The sequence below is a fragment of the Plecotus auritus genome (assembly GCF_963455305.1).
Source record: "Plecotus auritus genome assembly, chromosome: 2".
Lineage (NCBI taxonomy): Eukaryota > Metazoa > Chordata > Mammalia > Chiroptera > Vespertilionidae > Plecotus > Plecotus auritus.
In genome coordinates, this window is record NC_137771.1 from 179,531,762 (window position 1) to 179,556,048 (window position 24,287).

At 40.2% G+C, this 24,287-nt stretch overlaps 1 protein-coding gene across 1 annotated transcript in view; it reads left to right on the forward strand.

Moving 5' to 3' along the window:
* The window catches only part of P3H2 (prolyl 3-hydroxylase 2), a 167,498-nt gene that overhangs the window by 116,042 nt on the left and 27,169 nt on the right, over positions 1-24,287 (forward strand). Inside the window, exons 2-5 of the mRNA XM_080658184.1 lie at positions 10,810-10,962; positions 14,384-14,573; positions 21,810-21,941; positions 23,859-24,001. Coding sequence (XP_080514310.1) covers positions 10,810-10,962; positions 14,384-14,573; positions 21,810-21,941; positions 23,859-24,001 — 618 coding nt within the window. The remainder of the gene's footprint in view (positions 1-10,809; positions 10,963-14,383; positions 14,574-21,809; positions 21,942-23,858; positions 24,002-24,287) is intronic.

The following is a 24,287-nucleotide window of genomic DNA, read 5'->3' on the forward strand; positions in this document are numbered from 1 at the left end:
GTCTATCCCAGCACTAGCTTCATGGTGCTATTGCTTATGTGCATGGTGCCCTTGCACATAACGATCACCTGGGCCCAATGTGATGTAGAAGTTAATTTTTCAGCTTTTTGAAAAATTTTGCAATAGGAGTTGAGTAGACACTCAATAAATTACCTTTTTTTTTGTTTTGTTATCAGTATTGTAAAGTTCTTTGCACAATATACAAGGGTAAATTCTTTTTAACCTCATGTATGGGATCATGGTCACCAATATGAGGGTCCCAAAGGAGGGGAGTACAGTTCTGAGCTCACAAAGAGGGACACTGGAATTCTATTTATTTATTTTCCAACCTCAGACACGAATAAGATTTTTTACACTATAAAGTGATGAATACTGCAGTAGTCATGGGACGTTGGCAAAACTAGAGTATGAATTGAGTGGCATCTACCTTCCAAAGAAATTTTAAAGAGGATTAAAGCTGTGGTTGCAAAAACAGTAGCAGGAAGCAAATGTCAGACAGGTCTTGGCGCAAACCTACTTTTCAGTAACCATTAGTCATCCTCTGACACCTCAAGGGAGACGTCTGGACAATACTGCAGAGGTTAAGATGCCAGCCCAGTTCTTCCATATTACTCTGTCCCAATGTTTAGAACCAAAAGCAATAGAAATATATCAACAAAACATACACACTAATTTAATTTGCTCCCTGGCAGATATGACTTGCCCACATTCCATCCCAAAGATAGTATTCTCTCCTCCTTATCCGGCAGGCATGCAAGTCTTGGCTATTCTCTTGTTAGGAAATTAGACAATACACAGATGGCTTGAGGGATTTTGTCCAATTAAGCACGCAGTTATTTTTGGCAGATACATTGAGGGTATTTTTTCTTTAAATAACGTCAGGGACTTTTTGTTTTAAATAGTCTCTAACCTGAGATCATATGTTAATCACAAGTTAGACTTTAATGACTAAAAGTTCTGCCTCTTCACTTTAGTTTTTCCTTACCCTGAAAGATGGTTTTCATTGATAAGAAACCTTCTAACATAGCTGATAGAACCTGTTGTTCCACTGTGCTTATAAGGGTAACCTCACTTGACAGTGGCTATTCACCACCAGTGTTTAACGTTAAGTTGTAAACATCAGATTAAAACTTCATTAGAGTATTTAGAAAGAGCCGGAAGATATTAATCAGGCTTAGGACTATAAGGAGTTGAAGGAAAGACTATGAGCAGTTTGGCAAAAAAAAGTGTCTTTAAAAAGACATTCTTCCTTTCCAACTTATTCCACAGAGAAAATGCTACTCTTTAGAAATGTCATTTCCCATTACCAAATAGTGCTTTGAAAACTATAAATATTTACTTTTAACCATGACTACATTTCAGACTAAAATTCAATAAATGCAAAGATAAGTTTACTTTCTGCATTATCATGAAAATCTAACTTGTGATTAACATGTGATCTTTAAAGCTTGAAATTTCTAAATTTTCAACATTGAAATATAGGAAAGAATTTAATTACTAGAAGTTTCCCTTACTATAGGGGTTTATATTTTGAATAAGTTGTATCTTTTCTGTGTCCCAAAGGACTTTGAGTTACCCTTCTAAAACAATTATTTGTATAATTAGATTTTTGAAATGGAAATAAAAACAATGACAAATTAAAAAAGGGGAAATATACCAGCTTCAAAAAAATACAACTTAGTTCTGAGCTTTCTATTAGTCAAGGCAAAAAGGACAACACAACATATTATGTAGTCCTCAATGTTTGGTAAATTAATTTTACAAATTGTCAAAAGAAACAGTTATTTTGCATAACTGAATTATTAAAATAATCCAATACATAGGTGTTTTTGCACGTTACATTAACAGCACAAAGAATAGTACCATCACCAGAAATTGTGAAATAAGAATATAACATTGTTTTCTATATGGCTAATTTTTTCTTTTTCAATTACAAGTGTCATTCAATATGATTAACAAGCCCCAAAGTTTACATTTGAAACACTCTGACTTATAGAACTTAGTTTAATCTAGTAGTTCAAATTACTTCAAAGTTTTGTTTCAAAATTTGTTTGGAGATACTAGCATGTGCTAAAATATCTACAAAAATGTCTGGTGTTATCATTACTAAGAAAAAATTCTTACTGATCCATAAAAGGAAGACTAAAGTTTTCAGCCTATAATTTTTTTAGTGTTTAGCATAATGTACATCCTGTAATCTGGTGACTTTCTTTCTCTTCAGCCAGTGTGTTTCCACTGCTAAGTAGAACTTAAAGATTCTGCTGTGGCTTAGAAACAGAATGTCTTGTCAGTTGGTAAGAAACCTCAGATGGGGTTAAAAATTCTCTAAAATTGCTATATTGTGCAATTTAAGTAAAGAGCCAAGGCAAAAATTATGGCACTTTATCAAAATGTAATGCGTGATACTGGGTGAATTCCAAAAGTTAGGGTGATGAAAGTACTAGTAGAGAAAGAATTCCCTTCTTTACTGAAAATGTTGATGTTTGAGTAGAAGAATGGAAATTACTTCAGGTTTGACCTTTTACCCTGATTGTATGAAAAAGGCTTCAGAAGATAGAAAGTGATCCTAAATATTCTATTTCACAAGTACACAGTGTTCTTTACATGTTTCTTATGTGCTTCAGAATGTCTTTTTCCTTCCTTGCATGTGTCTCACAAGCTGTTTTAAATTTCCTATTCAAAATATGTGAGCTTCATATTTCTTCTAATTCAGAAAAGAGGGAACTTGTATATTTTCCCTAAAATATGCTTGGATATTTTAGAAGTCTTTTCTTTTATGCTATGTGTTTGTCTTCCGAATCGAGAAACACTGCTATAGCAAGAATGGACAAAATGGAAAGAAAGAGAAAGGAATAGAAGTTAGAAGGGAAAAAAGGATGGGGACTGACCTATTCTGTGATATTCTTATTCTGCAAAGTAAACATATTATCTCTGACCTGGTCTTCTCCTGCCTGCTACCAAAGACCTACTCTCCACATAGCAGACTGAATTATTTTAAAATGCATGTCAGATAATGTTCCAAATTTTTAAATAGTTTTCTCTTACACTTAGAACAACATTCAAACTCTTTACTGTAGCCTACAAGTGATCTGTCCTCCAACTCCTCAAATCTTTCTCCCTAGTCTCTGCTCTGCTTTTAAAAAATGTCAAGACTTTTCCACTTCAGGTCCATTTATTTCACTTGACATTCTTTTGCCTGGAACACTTTTCCTCCTGTTTTGATCATGACTGACTTCCCAAAAATTTAGGTCTCACCTCAAAAGTCCTTTGCAGAGAGACCTTCCTTGACTAATTTTCCTAAATAAGTCCTGTTTTTGTTCCAACCCCAGCAGGCTCTTACAGTATTATTTGTTCATTGGTTTCTTCATGGCACTTAGCACAATCTGAAATAATTTTCATTAATGATTTGTTTACCTGAGACTTGTCTCCCTGGATGACTGTGAAAATCTGGAATGAGCAGGTTCTTTATCCATTTGGGTCATGTAGGTATTCTATTTTCTTTGACTATCACAATGTCTAGCACAGAATCTGTGCAAAATAAATATTAGCTGAATAAGTGAATGCATTAAATAAATAATTTGGGTATGACTGGAGAATTGGGCCCATATGTTTTTTCTTGAACAGGAGGGTGGTAAATTAGAAAACTTCTAGAAGTTCTTCTAGAACATTTTTGGGAAAGATTGCATAATGACAGAAAGGAAGAAATTATGCTAGAAAGAAAGATAGGGTGAGGGCCAAATCCTAGAGGTTCTTGAATGTCATGGTACATAGTTTCTGGAATCTCTTTGAGGTCATTGGATAGGTGCTGAAGGTTTTGAAGTAGTCAGTGTGTATGAAATGCTCCTTTATGATTAGCCCTGGAAAATCAGGTGTGTCTCAGAGAGTCTCATTTCCTCAGCAGTGGACAGAGGGACTTCTGAATGCAAACAGGGTGTTGATTTAATCAGCGTTCATTTCTTTTCCACGCAGTATGATGGCCACGTACAGTTGTGCTTCTGGGCTGGCAGGAGAAAATGTTTGCTTAGTTCTACAGACCAGGGGGAAATGAGCCAGTGCTTCTTGAAGGCATGTCTAACCCCTGTCTCTCATATCTCATTGGAACAGTGGGCTTCTTTAAAAGTGATAACATCTTGCTGTCAAATCATTTCCCTTTCCTCAGTTGTTCTTTATTAGTATTTGCAATTTATTTTTCTAATGCATAGAGTTACCCTCACATTAGAGCTATCCTCTCCTGTGGTTTGTTTTATTTTAGTCTTAAAGGAAACCCATTTTGGAGCCTTTAATGTAGTTGGCTTTCTGTTTGTTTTAAAAGAATAGGGGGTAGATCCTTTCTTAGCTGAAACCTGGTACTTACAAGGCCTTGTAATAACCCCCAGCCAATAATATGGCATTATATGGAGTATACACCCAATTTACAACCTAAAAAACTCTTCACCTGGACTTTCCCTACCACTTCAGATATGTGTATCTAATTTCTAAAATAAAATACAAAAATATTAAGCTTCCAGTTAAAATAATGGCCTGTTTTATAGACTTTGGCAGCTAATTCTAGTTTCCTGAACTGGTTCACAATGATTTAAAAGCCTTGGCCAGTTCACGAGTAAGTTTTATGGTTTAAGTCATGGAATCTTTTTATACTTAGGGATGATGGTACTATGTTCAATACTGGGTTATAAATGGGGAAAGCACCAAATAAGCAAAAAACCAATGTGGTCAAATTTATTCTTTTTTTTTTTAAAATAAATCTTTATTGTTCAGATTATTACAGGTGTTCCTCTTTTTTTTTCCCCCATAGCTCCCCTCCACCTGATTCCCCACCCCATGCCCTTATCCCCCGCCACTGTCTTCATCCATAGGTGTAAGATTTTTGTCCAATCTCTTCCCGCACCCCTCACACCCCCTTCCCCCTGAGAATTGTCAGTCCACTCCCTTTCTATGTCCCTGATTCTATTATATTCACCAGTCCATTCTGTTCTTCAGATTTTTTATTCACTTGATTTTTAGATTCACTTGTTGGTAGGTATGTATTTGATGTCATTTTGTTGTTCATAAATTTTATCTTTACCTTTTTCTTCTTCTTCCTCTTCTTAAAGAACACCCTTCAGCATTTCATGTAATCCTGGTTTGGTGGTAATGAACTTCTTTAGCTTTTTCTTGTCTGTGAAGCTCTTTATCTGACCTTCAACTCTGAGTGATAGCTTTGCTGGGTAGAGTAATCTTGGTTGTAGGTTCTTGCTGTTCATCACTTTGAATATTTCTTGCCATTCCCTTCTGGCCTGCATAGTTTCTGCCGAGAAATCATCTGACAGTCATATGGGTGCTCCCTTGTAGGTAACTAACAGTTTTTCTCTTGCTGCTTTCAAGATTCTCTCTTTGTCTTTTGCTCTTGGCATTTTAATTATGATGTGTCTTGGTGTGGTCCTTTTTGGATTCCTCTTGTATGGGGTTCTGTGCGCTTCCTGAACTTGTAAGTCTATTTCTCTCACCAGGTAGGGAAAGTTTTCTGTCATTATTTCTTCTAATAGGTTTTCAATATTTTGCTCTCTCTCTTCTGGCACCCCAAAAATTCGGATGTTGGTACGCTTAAAGTTGTCCCAGAGGCTCCTTACACTATCTTCATATTTTTGGATTCTTTTTTCTTTTTGCTTTTCTGGTTGGGTGTTTTTTGTTTCCTCATATTTCAGATCTTTGGTTTGATTCTTGGGGTCCTTTGATCTACAGTTGAATTTCTGTATATTCTTTATTTCAGACAGTGTATGCTTAATTTCTGACTGGTCCTTTTCAATTTTTTTGGCATTCTCATTAAGGTCCTTGAAGGTCTCACTAAGCTCCTCGGAGGTCTCATCAAGTTTCTCGGTGGTTTTTAGAAGATTCTTGAGTAACCTTATAAATGTGGTTCTGAACTCTATGTCATCCAGTAGTTTGCTTTCCTCCATTTCTTTCATTCATGACATGTTTCTTTGTCTCCGCATTTTGCTGCTTCCCTGTGTTGATGGAATGGCTTTGTGTGGTAGGTGACCTATAGGGGCCAGTAGCTCAGCCTCCCCAATCACCTGAGGTGGACGCTCTTGGTACACCCCTTTGTGGGCTGAGTGCAAAGTCTTGGTGTAGTTAAGCCTTGATTGCTGTTGGTACACTGGGAGGAATTGACCTCCAGGCCAATTGGCTGTGAGGACCCGCTGTGTCTATAATGGAAGAACTGTTGCGCTGTAGACACGCTTATGGTGCAGGACTTGTTTCAGTGGGGCTTTGGTGCTCACTGAGTCTGCCTCTTGAATGTGTCACTTATGGATGTGAGGAGTTGAAATCTGGTGTCTCACACTGACCACTAGGTACACTGGCTTCTAGATCTCCAATGGGGTGCAGGTCAGCTACTGTCTGAGGCCACCCAGCAGGTGCTACAGCGAGAACTACAGTTTTTCTCCTCTTTGCTTGGGGTTTGGAGGTTTTGGAGCTGTCTGACCCGGTCTGCAAGTTTGCTATGTTAAGCTGCGATAGGGCAGGCCATTCATATGCTAAAGCCGCTGCTTGGGGCTTGGGTGGGTTTGTAGGTTATGCCGGGCGGGGTCTCAGGGCATCACTAGGCTAGGGCGTGGCAAACAGTGATGGCTGCCAGTAAGCCGGCTCTGCGTCTCCGACCACGTCCCTGCGTCTCACGCCCAAGCACAGTAAACAATTATTCCTGCATGCAGCCCTGCAAGCAAGCCACTCTCACTTTCCGACCCGATGGCAGACAGTCCAGCTTCTCCCCATAGGAGTTTGGGTCCCCTGCGTCTCCCCAGAAACTGGAGTTCAGAGTAATTGGGAGCTTATCTCCCTTTGGGTTGGAAAAAGCAGTGCTCCCAGTCACCTGCCACCAGCCCGATACGTGTGCCTTCGTACCTCAGCTTTTCAGTGCTTGTGCACGTCTTAATGCTCTTTTCTCTTTCCTTCTAGTTGTAGAACTTCCACTCAGCCAGCTTTCCTGTGGTTCTGGGTGATAGACGTTTTGTCTTTTAGTTGTAGTTTTGAAATTGTTGTATGAGGCAGCAGTTTAGGTGTTTACCTACGCCGCCATCTTGGATCCTCCCAATGTGGTCAAATTTAAGAAAAGGAACCAGTGTATCAACATTGTCTGACAGTTTTCAAGAGCTACTGGATCACAGTCATCAGTAGTAAACAGTATTGGGAGCTCTCAGTGCGAATAATGACTTCTGAGATGTTGTTAAACTTATATCATTTTAGTGCATGGTAGCTTATAAAGCACACTCCCATATAGTATACTAATATACCTTTGATTTGTGTGTGAAAGATTTATTTGCTAAAAGTTTCTTTTCTCTTTTCTTAGACATTTCATAGACATCATCTGTATGTGAAGTAGGTAGGAAACAAAAAGATAAATAAGTCATATAGACCCTTTCCTCAGAGCTCTAGTCAGAGAAACACTATGTATGGCAGCATATAAGTGACAGTAGAGGAAAAGGGATGGCATTGCAATGCTTGGCTATAGCTACAGAGTGGGGAAAGGATCTATTAGAGAAGGCAGAGTTGAAGTTAGGCTTTATAGGATACTAGAGGCCTGGTGCACGAAATTTGTGCACAGAGAGGGGGTTTCCCTCAGCCCAGCCTGCACCCACTCCAATAGGACACCCCTCTCACAATCTGGGACTGCTGGCTCCTAACCACTCACCCGCTTGCCTGCCTGATTGCCCCTAACCCCTCTGACTGCCTGCCTGATTGCCCCTAACTGCCTCTGCCTGCCTGATCACCCTAACTGCCTCTGCCTGCCTGCCTGATTGCCCCTAACTGCCCTCTCCTGCCAGCCTGATCTCACCCCCAAATGCCTCTGCCTGCCTGATCAGCCCTAACTGCCCTCCCTTGCTGGCCTGATCTCGCCCCCAACAGCCCTCCCTTGCCAGCCTGATTGCCCCCAACTGCCCTCCCCTGCCCGCCTGATCTCACCCCTAACTGCTCTCCCCTGCTGGCCTGATCACCCCTAACTGCCTCTGCCTGCCTGATTGCCCCTAACTGATCTCCCCTGCCAGTCTGATCTCGCCCCCAACTCCCCTCCCCTGCTGGCCTGATCTCGCCCCTAACTGCTCTCCCCTGATGGCCTGATTGCCCCTAACTACCTCTGCCTGCCTGATCACCCCTAACTGCCCTCCCCTGCCGGCCAATTTGGTTCTGATTGGTCAGTTTCTATGCCAGTCAGCATCAAAAGCTCTGCCTCCTAGGCAGCCATCAGCTCCTCACAGTTGACCCAGATTTTATTCTGATTAGACAGTTTCTATGCCAGTCAGCGTCAAAAGCTCCATCTCCTAGGCAGCCATTGGCTCCTTACATTCACCCCAATTTGGTTCTGATTGGTTAGTTTCAATGCCAGTCAGCATCTTGGGGCCTATTAATGGGGCCTGATCTAAAAGGTGGGGCTGATCAGCAGCCCTGGTGGAGGCCTGGAGAGAAATGGAGGAGCGGCTGCTGGCCAGACTGGGAGAGAAAGAGAGAGGCAAGTGCTGATCAAAAGCTGCCACAGAGGCAACAGATCATCCCTGCTTCTCTCTTCAGGTCTCTCTCTGTCCCTGATTCACAGCCCCCTCAGCAGTCAGTGCTGGGGCACCCAGCCTGCAGCGGAAGCATTCAGCTCTGGGTTGCCATGGCAATCCAGCGCTGACTGCAGGACTGACTTCCAGTTGGTCGAGCCTCCGTTGTTACTGGATGTTACGACTCAGGGTTTTTATATATTAGGATGTTAGATTTCAACCAGAAAAGACCAAGGGACAAAGGATCTCCAGGTCAATGGAACAGCCTGAGCAAAACATGAAATAGGAAAATGCAAAATAAATATTGATATTTGTTCTATCAGTTATAATGGTGCTATAGAACCTGAGTATGTCAGTGCTAGCCTGTTTTATTCATAACTTATAGTTTGACTCTTAATTGGAGGCAGTTTTCACAACCACAAGAACCTTAACAATCCTTACAAATTATGTATCCATGAGCATTATACACTACTAGAGGCCCAATGCACAAAATTCGTGCAAGGGGCTTGGCCCTCACAGCAGGCCTGGCTGCCTTGAGGCCCCACCCCTGCCCACTGGTTGTTCTGGAAGGTCATCCCAGAAGGTTATTCCTGAAGGTTGTTCCACCATCTGGTCTAATTAGCATATTAGCTCTTTATTATATAGGATATCCATCATTAAGGAGAGCATATTAACAATCTTGCAACTGATCATGTATAAGTTGTATTCTGTTGTTTATTTTATTTGAGTTTTAGTGATTTATGAAGCATATTCATATATATTGCACAATTAATTTCTTCCAGAATCCTATGTAGTAGATGGTGGTATGGGTGTTAATGGGCATTTTTCTTAAAGGAGAACTGAGGCACAAATGCATAGATGATATTTTCCAGGTTCATACGATCACCCAATTTACAACCTATTCCTTTTCCTCTATACCTATATACTTGCTGCTATGTATAGGTCCACAAAATTCATATTTATTTGTGTTAGTGTGTGAGAAATTGAGGAAATTTAACTTAAGAAAGAAACCAAGTCCAAAATTAGTGATTTTGACAGTCAAAATAATTCTGGGATCATACAATTGAGAACAAAATCAAAGTGATAGGAAAAGTTTCAGACGCGATTTAATGGAAGGAAGGCCAGTAGGTAAGAATATGAAAATTAAAAGGGAATGGGGAACATTTTACTATTATTAGACAACTTTAAGGATGTCAGGTCTTGAAATATGGCAGTTTATCTTTTCTGAGGTAAGTGTTAAGATTCTTTATATATCACGAGATGCAATTACTGGGGACTTTATGTTACTCATAGTTGAGTGGCCAAACTGTCAAAAATATACTCAGTTGAATCTTTTATGCTGTTCCATGATTTTACATTTACTTGTTCAGGAACAATGAGTTTTTAATTCTTTATACTTTAAAGTAGATCAAACATTATTTGTATTTACCATGGAAAAGGCTACTAATATCCAATTTTCTGATATGGGGCAAATGGATCTATCTACAGACATTCTTCATAACTAAAGCATAAGGAAACATGACTGAAATTGAGTAAATTTAATTCCATTTTGTTAAAAATGTATCACTGTATGATACATGGAGAGCAGTATATTAAGTGGGTTAGGAGAAGATTTATAGTGTTTATGTAGTGGTTATTAAAAGTTCTTCCTTTTGTATTAATGAGAATCAAACTTGTAAATTTGAAATCAAATACCTCAATCAAAGGAGTATGGTAGAACATTGTATGTGCTGTATTTAGCATCTCTTATTAGAATAATTTACTTCTTACAACTTTGTATTCTTCATATTCTAAAGCCTGGTAACAAACTTGGTGTAGTGGATGATATACCCAATCCCTTGCTTTGGAAAATCATAGGTGTGTTTGTACTCCCTTTATTAGGACTAATGCAAAAGGGACAAAAATAAATGAAGAGAAAATAAAAGAAAAATATGTTGAAAATCTGAATTAGAAGTGGCACAGCACTGATAGCTTTTTATTTTGATTAATTATAAAAAAACCCCAAAGAATATAGATTCAATTTCCCAGAAAACACAGATGACTTAGAAAAGAGGGGAAGAGTATGAACTTGGAACAAAGTACATGTATCCATTCTCACTAAAGTCAAATCATTCACATATCATTTTAGTAGTACTATATATTAACCACCTGCCCTTTGGGATGGAGGTTTAATATTGTGAATGTGAGCTGAAACCCAACCCTGCCATTTTCAAGCCTAGTACTGAGCCTGGTTTAGAAATATTTGCCTTTATTTGACCCCACCTTTTTTTTTTTTTTTTCTTCTCCACAGCTTAACCAGTTGGAAAAGGCAGTGGAAGCAGGGCACACATTTTTCATGGCCAATCCTGAGCACATGGAAATGCAGCAGAATATTGAGAATTACAGAACAATGGCTGGTGTCGAAGAATCCCAGTTGGTAGATCGAGAAGCCAGACCGCACCTGGTGAGCTCTGGGGACCCCTGCCAACCATGTGGAGCTAAGTGCTCCTAAGTTTCATTTGCCTCAAAGCAGATTCCTGTGAATGGATATCTCAAAATGGTTCCTGATTTCCAAAACCGGGACATTTTTATACTTTTAGAGTTATTACATAAAATGTTATAATTATCATAGTTAAAAAATTGAGACACAATTAAAATTAATGTAGAAAATCAGTTTGACATGGTGAAAAGTAGAATATGATATAAATATCTGTAACCCTTTCTGAGCTTCAGCTCCCCCGCCGGCATTATTTTACACCTGGGACTTGAGCCAATGTGAGCTGCTCAGATCATACTATAGTTTCCTAGCTGCAAGTCCCGGTGGTTTTTCCATTGTGCCTGTACTTTCAAATTCTGGGGTTTTGGTTTCAAGCTATATAATTATTTGTTTACTTAAAATCACAATATGTTGAAAGAGCTTCTTTTATAATTAGAGACATCTCTATTCTCAACATGGGGACTCCAAGATGATTAAAGAAAATGATAAGAGAGGAAGATTTTAAATGGAAGCCTTCTCCTCCACCCCTTATTTTTTCAACTGGGCCAGGCCAGGAAATGGTTGTCATGTCCACCCCCATCAATCTTCCTGCACTTTGTTGCAAGGCCCTACCTATACTAAAAAGGGTTAGAAAGTATTGTCTTTTTGGGGGGTCGGGGAAATACTAGGTCCCATGCAGCCAGAAAAAGCCCAGGATTTAGCATTGTAGCCAGCCCAAAATCACATTGCTCTTTAAGTAAGATGAAGAGAAATATAGCGATACACATTATAAGTACAGCACATTTGTGATAACATAAAATTAAAGGAGGTTGGTAACCTTCTCTGGCAATATATGACCTGGCATACTAAGGTCTCTAGCTAATAACTTCAAGATCTCATAATTTTCTCATAATTGTTCAGTTCCTCTATCTACCTTTCAGCCCTGTATGTCACAATTCCATCAGTCAATATGAAATGGGTCTGAGCTGCCTGCTGTTACCAAATAAGTAGGGATGAGGTTGAATCTTTGTGGTGTGTTTATTGTTCAGAAAGCCAGCAATCTGAGGGAGGAGCAGCAGGTGTAACACGTTGAAAAGATGGCTCTAACAGTTCATTTCAAACAAGCTCTTATATAAGGTTAGTGGGTGGGAAAATTTTAAAGTTAGTGAGTTCCCAGGGTATGTCTTCTTTCATTGTATTTGTAAAGATTAGCCACAAATCCTACAGAGATTAGCCCCGGATGCTGTCTCCCTTCAGATAGGTTCTGTCCTTGATCTGGGCTCTGGGCTACCTTATCTCTAGGGCCTGTTCTCCTTCCTTTTTTATTTTTTATTTTTTATTTATTTCTTTATTGATTTCAGAGAGGAAGGGAGAGGGAGAGAGATATAGAAACATCAATGATGAGAGAGAATCATTGATCAGCTGCCTTCTGCACACCCCACATTGGGGATTGAGCCCACAACCCAGGCATGTGCCCTTGGCTGGAATTGAACGCGGGACCCTTCATTCTACAGGCCGATGCTCTATCCACTGAGCAAACTGGCTAGAGCTGTTCTCCTTCTTATAACATGTCCTTTAGTTCCTCAGGATTTGTAAGAAAATCTCTTCTCTATAGTGAGTAGCTATCAAACAACTGTGATTCTGTTTCTATTTAGTGCCCCTTCCCTGTCATTCCCTATTACTTTTAAGTTTTATATCTATGAGATTAGGTTTTTACAGAAAGCATCTTACTGCTGAAGGAGAGGGGAGGGTGGAGTTCTGCCTATCCCAGATGGCTTTCACTATATTTTCCAGGGGGAGTTGGAGCATGAGATGGGGCCCAGGTTCCCATTTATCACACATTACACCCCAACATGGATGCTTTTCTTTCCACTCCCATACAATCTGTCCATATATTTTTCGTATACATCCTGGGGAGGGAGGAGGATGGGTGAGACATTACATTTGTATTTTACAGCAGTCATATATCATATAGTAAAGGAATTATATATATATATATATATATATATATATATATATATATATATATAATAGATTTATACATATTAGTATCAAAGTACATAAGGTTGATTGTCAGTCCCAAGAACTTTTTTTTAAATTATGTTAAGATTGGACCATTCTGTCAGGTTGGCCAGATTTGTTTTCCAAGGTAGCCCAGCAGTAGCAGAGAGGGACATTTTATTAACAAACCTAATAGTCTGAAACATTGGACCTGAGAGCCACTTCATTAGCCCATCTTGCAAAGCTGTTAGCTTGCACTGAACTAAGGAGAATAAGACAAATGTTTAGTAGGTACCAACAGAGGCAAATTAGCACCAGTGGGTAGTATACAGGCCATTGCTCTATCCTGTGTAAAAATAGTGGCTTGTTCATGTGGTCTTTCTGGTCTTCTATACCACACCTTTTGACAGGTGACATCCCCTCCAGCCCAGAATACTAGTTGTGAGAGGAAGAATACAAATCTGCCAGATGCAATAGTAGTTGGCCACTTATCAATTATGGTAGCAAGCCCAGGGCAAGACCCTCTCCCCATGGGGCTAGGAGAGCGCACCAGCAGGTACCAGTTTGAGTTTCCCAAGGCCAGGTTAATACACTAGCTCTAGGACAGTGGTCAGCAAACTCATTAGTCAACAGAGTCAAATATCAACAGTACAACGATTGAAATTTCTTTTGAGAGCCAAATTTTTTAAACTTAAACTTCTTCTAACGCCACTTCTTCAAAATAGACTCGCCCAGGCCGTGGTATTTTGTGGAAGAGCCACACTCAAGGGGCCAAAGAGCCGCATGTGGCTCACGAGCCACAGTTTGCTGACCACGGCTCTAGGGTATTAACCTGGGGTGCTGGCAACAACAGGTTATTCTCCGCTCCCCAGCAAGGTCCTATTTTCAGCCCCTTTCCATACCTGGGACCAAAACCTTTTTGGGATTTGGAGTCTCCCCTGTGGCTGCCAGAGACCCCTATGACATCCCCTCCTGGGTTACATGTATGTTCAATACCCCCGGTAGGACTAGATCATAGATACCAAGCACCTGTACCTATTTAAATGCTCTTTTGCCTCTCATAAGCCCGTGGTGCTTCTCCTGCCAGTCCTACTGTTGGCTTCTCCTTATAAGAGTTATAGAGGTTTCAGGTGCAGACAGTATAGTCTTGAGTGTGGTCAGGAAGAAAATGAAATTGACTGGCGCCACACGAGTTGCCCAGTTAAGTCCTTTCTTATCTACAATTAGTTGAAACTGGGGAAGTTATACTTTATCTCCCAGTGCAATCCTTTTTAACCCTTTCACAGCACAGGAGTCCAATATCCCACCTACCTCAGTGGTCCCGAGTCTGCATGAACCCTGCTATCCAAGTGCTCTGTGGGTGGGTGCTATTTGAAAAAAAAAAAAAAGTTTTTCTGTTTCTTTGCAGGAGAGTTACAGTGCAGGAGTCAAACATTACGAGGCTGATGACTTTGAGCTAGCTATCAAGTACTTTGAACAAGCTTTGAGAGAATATTTCAATGAAGATACAGAGTGTCGAGTCCTATGTGAGGGGCCTCAGAGATTTGAAGAGTATGATTATTTAAGGTATAAAGCTGGTCTCTATGAAGCTATTGCAGGTAAAACTTACTTTTTTTCTTTTATTTATTTTATGATTATAAAAATACTAATGCAATCTCTAAAAATATTCCAACAACATAGAAGTGTATATATATATTGTAAGAAGTGAAAGATTCTTGTAATATCTAAACACTACTGTCTGCTATAGTTAAATTTATGTAGTTTAAATTTTGGTGACTGTGCTTTCAAACATTTTCAGATGCATAGCTAAATATTTATGTAAGATAATTCTATTTTTTATAAAAATAGGACAATACTATAAATACTGATTACCAGCATATTTTTTTGTTTTATTTTATGCTTAACAATGTACTGTGGACTTCTTCTCATGTAAGTACATGGAGATCTACTGTATTATATTTAACTAGAGGCCCGGTGCACAAAATTCGTGCACGGGGGTGTGTGTCCCTCAGCCCAGCCTGCACCCTCTTCAATCTAGGACTGCTGGCTCCCAACTGCTTGCCTGCCTGCCTTCCTGATTGCCCCTAACCGCTTCTGCCTACCAGCCTGATCACCCCCTAACCACTCCCTGCCAGTCTGATTGATGCCTAACTGCTCCCCTGTCAGCTTGTTTGCCCCTAACTGCCCTCCCCTGCAGGCCTGGTCACCCCTAACTGCCCTCCCCTGCAGGCCTGGTCACCCCTAACTGCCCTACCCTGAAGGCCCGGTCGCCCCCAACTTCCCTTCTCTGCCGGCCTGGTCCCCCCCAACTGCCCTCCCCTGCAGGCTTGATCGCCCCCAACTGCCCTCCCTTGCAGGCCTGGTCCCTCCCAACTGCCCTCCCCTGCTGGCCTGATCACCCACAACTTCCCTCCCTTGCTGGCCTGGTCCCTCCCAACTGCCCTCCCCTGCTGACCGTCTTGTGGTGGCCATCTTGTGTCCACATGGGGGCACCCATCTTGTGTGTTGGAGTGATGGTCAATTTGCATATTACTCTTTTATTAGATAGGATGGTTGCACAATGTTTTATTATATGGTGACAGCACAATTTATTTGACCAGTTTTTTACTGATGAATATTAAGGAAGTTGCAATTTATTATTCTTATAAACAATGTAGTAGTGAATACTTTTATATAGTCTTCTTTAATTATTTAAAAGGGTATCCTATTATATGTGAGAACTTAATGTGTTACAAAGTAGTATTTAAAATATTAGGTAATTTGCATTCTACATTAATTGAGGAGATTAGCTAGTTAACCATTTGTGGTGGGAAGTGAGTTTTCTGGTGTATGTAAAAATAAACACAAAAATGCATTCTATTTATATTAATAATTTAGGTGTAAAATAAAACTGATAGAAAAAAATGCAGGAGAACATTTGTGTAATAGTAGGAGAGGAAAAGCTCTTCTTTGCATGGCAAAAACAAGAAATATGAAGAAAAAGGTAGACTTTAATAAGACAAACACAAAAGATATAGTAAGTCAAGCTGATTTACAAAGGACAAGTGGGAAAAATTGAAAAAAAAATCATTTAAATGGAGCATGTAAATTATTATGAGTAGTAATTTATGTTATTTACTAGTAGTAATAATAATAACAAACACTCACTTAGCAGTTACAATATACAAAGCACTTTACTTCTTTATCTTTTAATTCTCTAAACAACTTCTTGTGCAGATACTATTGTTATTTACTCTCTTCTTTTTTAAAAAATGAGGAATTTGTACCTCAGAAAGCCGAAGTAATGTAATTAAAGTGAAACTTGGAATCAAGACTAGACTTTTCTCACTCTGGAGCCCCATGTTTTAAAGGTTTACACAATTGATAAATGAGCAAAGGGTGATTTATTCAATGACAAATGTTTAAGAAATAATTGTTGAGTGTGTAGTATGTTCCAAGTTATAAAAATACTAGAGGCCTGGGGGGGGGGCATGTCCCTCAGCTCAGCCTGTGCCCTCTCACAATCCGGAACCCCTCAGGTAGGGTCCCTAGGCCTGGCCGGTGATCAGGGCCTATCAGGGCTTTCCTTTCCCTGGCTGTTGGCACCTGGCCCCATCCCTGCCGCTACCACTGCTTGCCATCTGTGCGGCGCTGCCCCCCCCGCACCTATCCCCCACCACCAGTCACCTCCCTCTGCAGACGACAGGCATGGGGTGTGATTGCTTGGCTGGCCTGGGCCTCCCTCTGCGGGGCGATCCATCTGGGGGCTCCCAGATGGATCGCCCCGCAGAGGGAGGCCCTACCCACCCACTGCAGCGCTGCCAGCTGGGTGGCCTGGGCCTCCCTCTGTGGCCACTGGCCAGGTGGCCCCGCCTACCCGACTGGGGCTCCACGATTGATTGCCATCTAGAGGGTGGCCTGGGTCTCCCTCTTTGTGGTGATCACAGAGGCCCCCCACCCCGATCGATCTCCCCACTGGCCAGTGGCCTGAGCCTTCCCCCGTGGGGCAATTGTGGGGTAATGGTGGGGCCCCCCAACCAATTGCATCGCACCTGCCTTGGCTGGCCTGGTGCCAGTTCATGTCATAGTGATAGTGTGGTCATCCAGAAGGTCATCTGGACAGTTGTTCTGCTGTTTGGTCATTCAGTCAATTTGCATATTATGCTTTTATTATTATAGATGAAAAATAGTGTTCAACTTCACATATACTCATAGAAATTTAAATTCATAGTCAGTATGCTCTCCCCAACTTCCAATGTTTTCTCTCTCCATAGAAAGCACCACTCACCTAGTAGCTCAAACCAAACCTCAAGAAGTATCTTTCAATCCAAAATTTCCCTCAATTCCTATACCCCTCTAATTTGTTACCAAACTTTGATAGATGTTTCCTTCTAATAGTACTTAAGATTCCCTGGTTCTCTTCACCTCTTTCACTAACACCCTGCTTCAAATCAACATTATATTTTCACTAAGCCACTGTGATAGCTTCCTTGCTGGTCCTTATGTCCTCTTCAGGTTTTACTCTGTAGGCAGACAGAACAGTCTTCTAAAAAAAGGGAAAGTCTACTCACAGACATGCTGAAAACCCTCTTGGCTTCCATTGCACTTGGAATAAAACCCAAAACCTTTAATAAGGAGGACATACTTGTCTACATTTTCATCCTCTTTCCCCCCCCCTCTTTGTGACACATTCCTACTGTAGTTCTTTTAATTCTTTGCATATGCCAAGCTCATTTCCACTTAGAGGCCTTCCAAATATCCTTCTCCTCTTTCACTGGCTATTGTCTGATCTTGTTCAGTGTCCAGTGCCTAAGTACAGGGACTGGCAAATAGTAGGTTCTTAGTGAATATGTGTTACATGAATGGGTTGCATAACCGAAGGAGATGACATATCCATCAGTTATACTGCAGAGATTAAAAGGGTTAATAATACTCCATATTTGTGAAAATGTAGATCATACATTGTTGAGGTCCTTTAGTGGGGCACTTGGGAAAATATCTATTACATTAGACAAGTAAGTTAGACTGAAAATCGATTTGTCAAATGACCAATTTGCCACACACTCGGTTACCCTAAATCAACTAAGTTCATTTAAAATCAATATCAATATTTGAATTATTGAGGAATTTTTCCCCAGAGTTGTGTTTCATGGGGCTTCTGCCAGAACCATTTGCCTGCATTTTTGTGAGCACTGCTCATTTGAATGCCAGTTGCATGTGTTTTACATTTTAAGTGGTGTGTGTTTCTCTACAGAGAAATACTTTTCCTTTATGATAGTTTACTATCTTGTGGCTTTGTGGGGATATGTGTCCTCCCTCCACTTCCATATTTGCCTCTACACGTGCCTGCCTCTACCAATGGCGACTAAACAGCCTTGGCAAACGTCCTAGATTTGGTTTAGGAAAATTGACTAACAATTCCCCACAGCTTAACATTTAGTAATTTCTTCAAGGTCACCACAGCATGCTGTTTGCTGGAAAAGAAGAGAGATCTCCTAACTCAGGCTCTTAACACTTAACACAACTTCCAACACCATGACACCCACTTCCAGTAAATTGATTTAAGAAAAAGTCATAGTCCTTTAAGTTCAAGCCAAATATTATATATTATAGTAATATGGTAAGTCTCGGTAATTTGAAACATATTCAATTTTTTATGAGAAAGAAATTTTAAAAAGTATTACCACACAGTGTCTTGGATCTAAACTTATTAGAAACATATTAATTGCACAATAATGTTTGGTGAAAGAAGCAAGTGTGAATACCCTACATTGAGCTGCCAGTTGCGCGTGGCCCATGTCGGGCTGCCAGTTGCGATTGCCCCAAGTTGGGCTGCCAGTTGTGAGTGTCCCCCCCATGTCCCGCGTGGTTCAGGGTTCAGGTTCAGGGTTCGGGCTCTGGAGGAGGCCGCACACAAATGAAAGAGACTAGAGAATATTAATTTGGAAATATTGGGGGCCAGGCGGAAGCCCAACTCAAGTGGAAGGACTCCACCCCACTCTGGCTTTGCTATCCCTTTTATTAAGACTATGGGATACACCCATAGTCTTTAGGCAGGCAATTCTAATAATAGCCAATCAGCAAGAATTTACATAAAACTAAAAGGTGGAAGTTGCTTTAGCTACCATTGTCTCGACTAAACAGTGGGTGGTTGGCTCTGACCTTTCAGAGCCTTCAAGGTTGATCAGCCTTCCGGGTTCCTTGTCCACACCTCTCTGCTAGTGAAGGCAATGGGTGGCTTCCAACAAGCAAGGAATACAACTAATAAAAAGTGACATTATAACTCTATGTAAATTCTTGTTTGGTTCAAAACTGTCCTAAATGTGGAGTAAAACTGGCTTTTAAAACATAAATGTATTTAGAAAGCCAGAATATTTGAATTTTTAGAATTAGAAGACCATTAAAAATTGGAGAAATATACAAATGGTTTCTGAATACAGTTATTTATTACTAGCAATGTTGTTGAAGCCCTAAAGGATATTATTGTGTCACTCTTACTTTGCTGCTATTTATATCTTGCTTTGGAAAATACTTTTATTCAGATTTTGAGTTCTTGGTGGATGTGTTTTCCACCTTTTCCTTTTGCTTGTCATTTGGAATTAGGAGGAGTGTGTATTAAAAGGTAAATAACCAGCTAACTAAGAGAAAACAGTTGAGGGTTGTTTGTTTTTATTTTCTTAAGAAATAAAATAGCTAGCTATTTGTTTCTAATATTCTAATCAAATAGACAGAACTCATTCTTTCCCTCACATTCCCCCACCTGGAGTTAAGAATCAATGGACAGTAGAGATTCTGTCAGCTATGCTATATTAGCTTGAGTTGGCCAGCTTATGTAAAAAATAGCACACTTTTTTTTCCTTTTATTTACTTTTTATTGATCTCAGAGAGGAAGGGAGAGGGAGAGAGAGAGACAGAAACATCAGTGATGAGAGAGAATCATCGATTGACGGTCTTCTGCATGCCCAGGCATGTGCCCTGACCAGGAATCGAACTATGACCTCCTGGTTCATGGGTCGACACTCAACTACTGAGCCACCATGACCGGATGGCACACTTTTTTTTACACACCAGAAAATGTACATTTTCTTCCTGTTATGTTTTGGGGTTCTTCTTCAAGGTCATCGAGATACAATCTGAACTCTGCCTAACTGAGAAGCTTTTGAAAGAAGGCTGTTGTGGTAAATTAAATTGTACAGTTATCATTCTCAAGAGAACCTGCTCACTCAGCACGAGCATGAACAAACTATTCTCTTGCTGGCAAAGACTACCTTCATCTTCATTGTAAAAATCAAAATTGGGACAAAATATAGCAAGTAGTTGTTTTTTAATCCTTTGGTTCATTAGCCACTGTGTTTCCTCAGCTCATGCTTACATAAGCCAGAGCCCAGGACTAAAGGAAGCATGAAAACCCCTACACTTCAGGATCTTGGCCTGTTTGCAGGCAAGGAGAATGGGAACAAAGAAAGGGGAACAGAGAAAGGCAAAGTGCTTATTTAAATTATTCAGCTTTCATTCTTCTCTTATTTTACGATTCCCTACAGCAGTGGCCGGCAAACTGCGGCTCGCGAGCCACATGCGGCTCGCGAGCCGCGGTTTGCCACTCTGTTGACTGAGTTTGCCGACCACTGGTAGGGGCTTAATCACAAGGACAACAACAGCCTGTAATTATTGGAATCAAGAGTCTAGGTCAGTGGTCAGCAAACTCATTAGTCAATGGAGCGGCAAACCGCGGCTCGCGAGCCGCAGTTTGCCGACCACTGCCCTACAGTATTAGGATTTAGTGTAGCTAAATTTTGTCCAGTTATTGGACTAATTTGTAATTGGGCCAAATGGGTTCCTAATCAATAGCTATAAAGGAATATTGCTTTTATTTCCCCTTTAGGAAGAGTTGCCTGAAGATATTAATACGCAGAAATAGCATTCTCCTTTACTTCTCTGCAGGGAACGCCCCACCTACTGGGCAGTTCCTTTCTCTCAACTAGTCCTTAACAAAACTGGGACCCAAACTTCTGATTCTGACTGTGGGCTATTTCAGGCTATTAAAATATACGAAAAGAGGCTCTGAAGTTGTTATAATAGGAAAGTCAACTATTCAACTGGGTGTGAGTGGGGTGAGATGGCCTATGTCACTTTCAGAAGATGTATAGAAAACAGGGTACACGGAAGGGAGGAGTGCAGTACAGACACAAGACCAGCAGACAGAAGATTTGAATCTACTATTTTTTTAAAATATATTTTTATTGATTTCAGAGAGAAAGGGAGAAAAGGGATAGAAACATTAATGATGAGAGAGAATCATTGATTGGCTGCCTCCTGCACACCCCTTCCTGAAGGCCCTATGCCCTTGACTGGGATCGAACCTGGGACCCTTCAGTTCACAGGCTGACACTCTGTCCACTGAGCTAAACTGGCTAGAGCTGGACTCTACTCTTAATTACTATCATGATCACCGGTTAGGAGACCTTGGCAAGTCACTTAACTCCCTTGGTGAAAAGAATTTCTGGTTGTGGAGTGAGGATAATAATGATATGGTTCCCAGGTGTGGTGAGGTGAGGAATGCTCTGCTGTCACTGTGGCTCTAACTGACTGAGCACACATTAATTTTTCTTCACGTCTGCATATCATATAACTTATTTCATGTGATTCTTTACTGATGGGCATTGTATTGTTTATAATTTTTTGTTATGATAATCAATGATAAAATGAATAACATTTTACATATCTTATTTTACATTTGCACATAAATATCTATAAGACGGAATTATATGAATTAAATTGTTTATTTATTTGTAAATGGTTTATTTATTTGACATTGAGCTGACTGGGGGGACCCACTGTGGGCTTTTGTCTTCCAGATCACTACGTGCAGGTGCTGGTTTGTCAGCATGAGTGCGTGAGGGAACTTGCCACCCGACCTGGCCGCCTCTCCCCGATTGAGAACTTTCTTCCCCTGCATTATGACTACCTACAGTTTGCCTACTATCGAGGTAAAGCGTGGGTTATCCGTGAAGACGTTTGGGGGTCAGGGGTGGTGCTCCTCATTACAGAATTGTTCTCTCCTCTCACATCACCATAGCTCAGGACAAGAGGAGCAGGAGGTGAAACTACAACTGGGCAAATCTTACCTAATAATAGTCAAACATGTAAATTGACAGTACCTCCGCTATGCCACCAGCCAATCAGGAGTGATATGCAAATTAACCCAACAAAAATGGCTGTTAATTAACCCAACAAAGATGGCTGTTAATTTGCATACTCAGCTGCCCAGTGACTGGGGCTGGATGCTTACATTGTCGCCATGGCAAGACGCAGGCTTTCTGCCCCATCCCCATCCGTCCTCTCAGGGCCTCTGCAGCATGGGAAGGAGGGGCCGGAGGGGAAAGGCAGTGCCGGCAGCCAGAGAAAGGAAAGCCCATTTTAGCACGAATCTTCGTGCATCTGGCTTCTAGTGTTGTGATAATGTCCTGAAAATGATACTAGACTGACATTTTATATGATTTTTTAAATTTATTTTTTTTCAATTTAATTATAAAAGGTAATATTCACAGGTTCAGAGACCAAATATCATAAGAGCCCCCATCGTTTCCTTTTCCTCACAGCCCAATGTTATGTCCTGCAACATAGTTTCTTACTTATCCCTCTAAAAAGTTTATATGGAAACAATACACACACACACACACACACAACACCATATCCACACCCACATACACACTCTGATTTATGTCTGCATCTTACACAATGAAGATAGCATATTATTTACACTGTTCCCTACATTGATTTCTTTACCTAATAATACATATCAGAATTTTTTAGTAGGTTTGGCCTATGAAATTACCATTTGCTTAGGTCAAATTTTGATAATTTTGTATGATTCAACCTAATTGTATCAATACATAGAGACCTTCCTCATTAATTTTTCTTCGCGTCTGCATATCATATAACTTATTTCATGTGATTCTTTACTGATGGGCATTGTATTGTTTATAATTTTTGTTATGATAATCAATGATAAAATGAATAACATTTTACATATCTTATTTTACATTTGCACATAAATATCTATAATACAGAATTATATGAATTAAATGGTTTATTTATTTGTAATTTTAATAGATGTTGCCAATTTTTTCTCCATTGAGGACGTATTTTTATTGCTCATCAACAGAATATATAATCAAATTGTCAGATATTATCAAATTGTCCCAATCTATTAGGTGAAAAATGATATCTCAATATAGCTTAATTTCCATTTATTTAAGAAAGAGAAAGAGACTAAGCATCTTTTCTTATATTTAAGAGCATTGAATATAATTTTGATTGCTGAAATTAGTCTTAGGTACCATGTTGTCAAAATCATTACAAAAATCAGAATTAACTACTAAAATTCTATTCTGTGTATTGGTATTAAATAATATAAGTTGTCAACATACATCTTCAGATAGAAACTTTTGATAATTTATGTAAAACAACTAGCACCAAAGAAGACCAAAGTAGTATCTTTGGAATACCTGTAATCATGTTCCTTCTACCTGTAACTATTTCTGATTGCTCTACTCAGCCTCACCTTATCTTCTCTTATTGACATACTAGAGGCCTGGTGCATGAAATTCATGCACTCGGGGGGCAGGGGGCCCCTCAGCCCTGCCTTATCCCTCCGCAGTCCAGTAGCCCTTGGGAGATGTCCAACTGCTGCAAAGGTGGGAGAGGGTCTGTGGCTGAGTGGCACTCCCCCTGGTGGTCAGTGCGCACATAGCAACTGGTCGTTCTGCCATTTGGTTGATTTGCATATTAGCCTTTTATTATATATGATAATGCTGACTTTTCACATACATATTGAAGTATCCTTCAATCTCCTTTAGACAGACCTCAGCTGACTCTAATGCTTCAACTCCTTGATCTTTCAGTTGGTGAATATGTGAAAGCCCTAGAGTGTGCCAAGGCCTATCTTCTTCTCCATCCAGATGACGAGGATGTCCTAGACAATGTGGATTACTATGAAAGCCTGCTGGACGACAGCATAGACCTGGCATCCATCGAGGCCCGAGAGGTGAGATCAACATCCTCAGAAGAAATTCTGCATTCTACTAGGTGCTCCAGGGAGAGTTAGTAAAAAATATAACACTGCACTTAAATATACCTGAAAATTTAGTAAAGATTCTAGAACTCAGTTCTTTTGAACTTTGTTAATGACAGAAGCATATTTTTTCATATGTACTAGCTTGTAAAAACCTGTTGAGATGGAGACATTTTTGCAGCTCTGTTTTTTTCCCCTTATTGTCACTGTCTAATAAAAACTATTTCCACTTAAATGCTTATTATATCTCTTAAATGTT